The following is a 4,604-nucleotide window of genomic DNA, read 5'->3' on the forward strand; positions in this document are numbered from 1 at the left end:
TTAGGCTATTAAATGATCACATATACATATGAGTATCATATTATCAACCCCAATTATGTACTTCAAACAAGTTGGGAAAAGTGACAAACATGTCTAAATATACTGCTGCAAATCAAGTACATACCCATTAATAATTTGGATATTGGCTAGAGATTGACATTATATATTCAATCCTCACTATGGTCCCAAATCAAGCACATACCACCAACTATTAACAAAGACAAAATAAATTGTGTACTGGCTGCATTTCACTCTAACATGACTCTAAGGGGAGATAGTGTGAATTCCAAATGATGTCTCGAAACTTTTCAGCTATAGCCTATTACCCATGACCATTCGAAGCCACCATAGATCATCCAATACAAGTTACAAGCCACATGCATCTGCGCATTTTCAGCCACTTCGCATGGGCCTCAACATGATCTCTTGTGACCAACTAAGCATTTCCAAAGTACATTTACATTGATATGAAGGGGTCCCCATGAATGTTACCTCACCGTCGTCAAAAAATAGAATAAAATTATAGGTGCCACATATTGAGAGAACCTCCATCAAATCCAATAATTGCCATTATACATATCAGAACACTAACTTGGCCAGACAAGGAAGAAAGTACAATATTGCAAGCTATCTATCAACTTTTCATTATGAATGTTGCCTTGGAAAAACTATGTCAAACTTATCCAACCGGAAGTATTAGAACATCACGACTTTCGATGACAAGCTGTCTATAAGTTTTCATTACAAATGTTGCCATGGGAAAGCTACATCGAACATATCCAAGTGGCTTCTCTAGCATGCCATAAAAAGACATCCAACCAGCAGAAGATTGTATATTAACTCCATCTGCTTTTCCAAAAGCATTAGAACCTCACAAATTTCCCATCACAAAGTTGAAATACGAAGGCAATTCATTCAAAATTTCCTATATAGAAGCTCCAAGTTCCCATGATATTTCCACAGAGTAACAGCTGAAGCTCACATATTTACAGGAAAAAATGTGCTTACTTAAATCACATCAGAGCAAAAAAAATTTCCTGCCACAGTTTACATATGGTTCTACCAGTTCTATCTTCCTTGAATGCCTCTAAACAAATTGATCAAGGCCAAAAACAAGTTCAAAATGTCCAGGTAAAGAGCGACAGATGCCCATATGTATTCATCATAGCTGTAACGCTTGATCAAATTGTCAGTATCATAAATTATATAGGCACTAAATATCAGAGCTGCAATCCCTCCATAGATAGTAACAGAGAGCCGACCAAATGGAAACAGAACCTGATCATGAAACGACGCTATGATCAACTGTCAATGTTTGACATGCAGAAAAACAAATTCATAGGATGGATGTATGCATACCTGTATAAAGCCAAACAATATGAGAATCATCACTGCTGTAAACAGCATGGGGCCCATAAAGCTAAAATCATAACCTCTTCTTGCAGCCCAAAAGGTATAGGCGGTTAAGGATAGTACCACTGCTAGTGTCAAAACTAATGCCTCCAGAACAACCATTCCTGCAGACAAACTTGGTCACTTCTAGATAATATGACATTTTACAGTCTTTCTGCAAACAATCATGACCAGAACATTTCACAAATGGCCTTTACTTACCCTCTGTAAAAGCACATGTGATCCCCACCGTCAAGCTAATGGTGACAGTGAACAGGCCCAACAGAATAAGATTGAGCGGATGGCTCTGATGGTAGTAATATAATGGACACAGCACTGCAGAGACCAAAAAAAGAGGGGGAGTGGTTACAAACATAGATACTAGAGAGGGATACAAGGCATGCCGCCCTATTCCTATGCCAGTGTCACATACTAAGCATGCTATACGAAGGATCAACACTGATAATCATAACTAGAGACTGCTACAAAGCATGCTAGTGTTATATATGAAGCATACTACAAAGAAGGACCAATGATGACAATCTATAGTGTACGTCTTCACAGGACATCAACAAAACTCTAACTTGTGTGCACACATTTGCACAGAGCAGATTTAATTCGCAAAAGAAACAGTTAAAGTTTGCAGGTGAAGGACAACTTACATATGAATGGCAGAATAACTATGAAGATAAATAGGACTGGATTGGCTGTGAGAAACAGCGAAACAGGCTGATACCGCATAACCAGAGCTGCAACAATGATGGTAAGGATGACCTGCGTGCAGAGTATACCATAGACCTTTCTAATAAAGCCCCACCGGAGGGCATTGTATTCTGCTGGAATCCCTGGATACAGAGCGGGGCTGCTCTCAATGTCCCTAAAATCATCTTTAGGGAAAGCAAACATGATGGGGCAGACCTCTTCTTCTACTCCTCAGTTGTGATTGAGAAAGACAAAACAATCAGTACAGGTACTGACAAATAGCAGTTCGGTCCCCAGAACAGTGAATATGATCCAATGGAAGGAATTGAAGATTGATTGGCAAAACCCAGAAATCTGAGGGCCCCAGAGGATTGCCCCAGATGGCGCACTCGCAGCAGCACCTTGAAGCCCAAACTCAGCGGAAATTTTGAAATTGATTCAACAGATTGATCACACAGACTAAAATTTCCTGACAGCCCAAAAACAGTAAAACAACTGCCTGAAATGGGCTGCTTCAACAAATTAATCACCCAGACGAGGAACTCCTGATTGCCCAACGGCAGAAAAGCAACTGCCTGAAACTGATCACCCAGACCAGGAACTCCTGACAGCCGAAACGCAGAAAAACGACTGCCTGAAATAGGCTGCTTGAACAAATTGATCACCCGGACAAGAAACTCCTGACAGCCCAAAACCAGAAAAACAACTGCCTGAAATGTGCTGCTTCAATGGAGGGCTACAACGGCCTTGAATCGCCACGGATCGCGAGAGGACACAACCCGCCCATATGCAGTCGGAAGTGAAAGAGCTCCAGAACACCGATCGCCCGCGATGGACATCCACAAATAATCGATTGCCCAAGTCAAAAATCGGATTAATCGCCAAACCCTCGCATCAGAAAGTGCGACGCGGGAAAGGGCAAAACAGGGCTCGTAACAGAGAGTCGTAACAGAGGCGAATGATTGAATGATTGATTGAAGCAGGAGCAGGATTCCTGCCGCCACGAATCGAAAATATGTGCTCGAGAACAGATTCGAAAGAATAGGAAATAGGAATAGGGGAAAGAGAGAGCGCCCTGGATACCGAATCGATATAAGAGAGATCGAAATTTGAGGTCAGCAGAGAGATATGGTGCCAAATTCCAATCTCCAGACGTGTGCCGCCCGGACACAATGAAGGCACGCAGTTGCGAAAGAGTTAAGAATGCTAGCGGTAATCCAATCGAATTGGATTTCGATATCGATGAAGAGGGAGAGGAACCTTCGATCCGGAAGCTTGGAGATGCTTCGCAATTAGATTTTCACACGCTCTGCGCGTCACCGCCGCTCCTTTTTGCGTGTGAGCACCGTGTATGTATGCATGTAGGTTTCCATCCAAAATCTTCACACCGACGGCATTTACTCCAAGCCTCAATGAATGTCGAGACACTTAATCGACTTAGTGGAACTGTGGAAACGGATAGCACGGAGAGATTAGAGTTGCACATCGACTTGAGCGCAAGAATACCTGAAGCTCAAGTCAGAAGACTCAACGAGGAGAGAGGAGGAAAAGCGATGAGAGAGGAGCAAAAGAGTGCTCGGAAAACAGAGAGAGCAGCATTAAATCCAAGGCAACAACTAATCCGGAGCTACCATGTACCACAGACTTTCTTAGGTAGACGAACTCCTCTAAAAATGGATTGACTCTATCGACCAGGCGAAGTTCCACAAAATCCGTTGATAATGGGTCATGAAGGTCATGTAAGTCATAGAGTCACGACCATGCGCATTGAACTACTGGCTTGGACCACTTTTAGGAGCCGTAGGAGTTAAGTGTGCCATCCTAGCTCTCGAATGACTACAGCTGTGTCAATTCTAGCTAGTAGCTATTCATTGTTTGGAATGATTATAGCCACCTCTAATTATCAAAATTATATGGCATTTATTTACCCCATTACAATTTGCCTTCCCAATATAATGACAAATTGAGGTGCATCAACTTTCAAGGTACAAAGTGGATGTTGTGTCTTCCATTGATTGAGGGAAAAAGGTTGGAAAGCTATCACAATACTGGCCCTCCTCTGGTTCTTTTCGCAAGGCCCCATGTTGTTATAAAATTTGAGGCTTTATTTACAGCACAATAAAGAAGTTTGACAAATATTGCGAGGTCAAAATGTTATCAAAATCATCCAATTGTTTTTCCGCCAAAAGCAACAAATCGCAACAGGATAGAAAATTACAAATTGGAACCACAGATATCTAGCAATGATCCCTTCATCACATTCCATCTAGGGAATTGAACATGCCCACTGTGATGGAACTAAGGCTCTTCACCGCATGGCTACCATGCAAGGCAATGCTACCTTGAGTTTGTTGTTGGATATAGCCCAAGATAAACCATCTCCTAGGTCCTTCTTAGGAATCTCTCGCAACCGGTGCTAATCTTGATGCCAGGAGGCATATTTCACGGTGGATTCCGTGAGGTTTTATGGTGGATTCCGTAAACTTTGTTTACCAGGGCTCATACACAAA

The 4,604-nt window shown here is 42.1% G+C and overlaps 1 protein-coding gene across 1 annotated transcript; it reads right to left on the reverse strand.

Moving 5' to 3' along the window:
* Window positions 1–321: 321 nt before the first annotated feature.
* On the reverse strand, window positions 322–3,683 carry LOC148021111 (BI1-like protein). Its single transcript, XM_087698949.1, has 4 exons — window positions 2,055–3,683; window positions 1,615–1,728; window positions 1,360–1,517; window positions 322–1,278 (listed from the first exon to the last, which is right to left on the reverse strand). Exons 1-4 carry the CDS (start codon window positions 2,296–2,298, stop codon window positions 1,069–1,071), a joined length of 726 nt encoding a protein of 241 aa, XP_087555075.1. The 5' UTR covers window positions 2,299–3,683; the 3' UTR covers window positions 322–1,068.
* Window positions 3,684–4,604: the final 921 nt, after the last annotated feature.

The sequence above is a fragment of the Lygodium microphyllum genome, chromosome 18 (genome assembly GCF_053477565.2).
Source record: "Lygodium microphyllum isolate KBCC chromosome 18, Lygodium_microphyllum_v1.1.10, whole genome shotgun sequence".
Taxonomy (NCBI): Eukaryota; Viridiplantae; Streptophyta; class Polypodiopsida; order Schizaeales; family Lygodiaceae; genus Lygodium; species Lygodium microphyllum.

Bases quoted from the DNA above. Each gene is read 5' to 3' on its own strand.
- LOC148021111 (XM_087698949.1), bottom strand. From the start codon at position 2,298: ATGTTTGCTTTCCCTAAAGATGATTTTAGGGACATTGAGAGCAGCCCC. The intron at 1,729-2,054 runs GTAAGTTGTCCT...TGGTCTCTGCAG, and splicing joins AGTTATTCTGCCATTCATAT to TGCTGTGTCCATTATATTAC. The intron at 1,279-1,359 runs GTATGCATACAT...TTTCATGATCAG, and splicing joins TATTGTTTGGCTTTATACAG to GTTCTGTTTCCATTTGGTCG.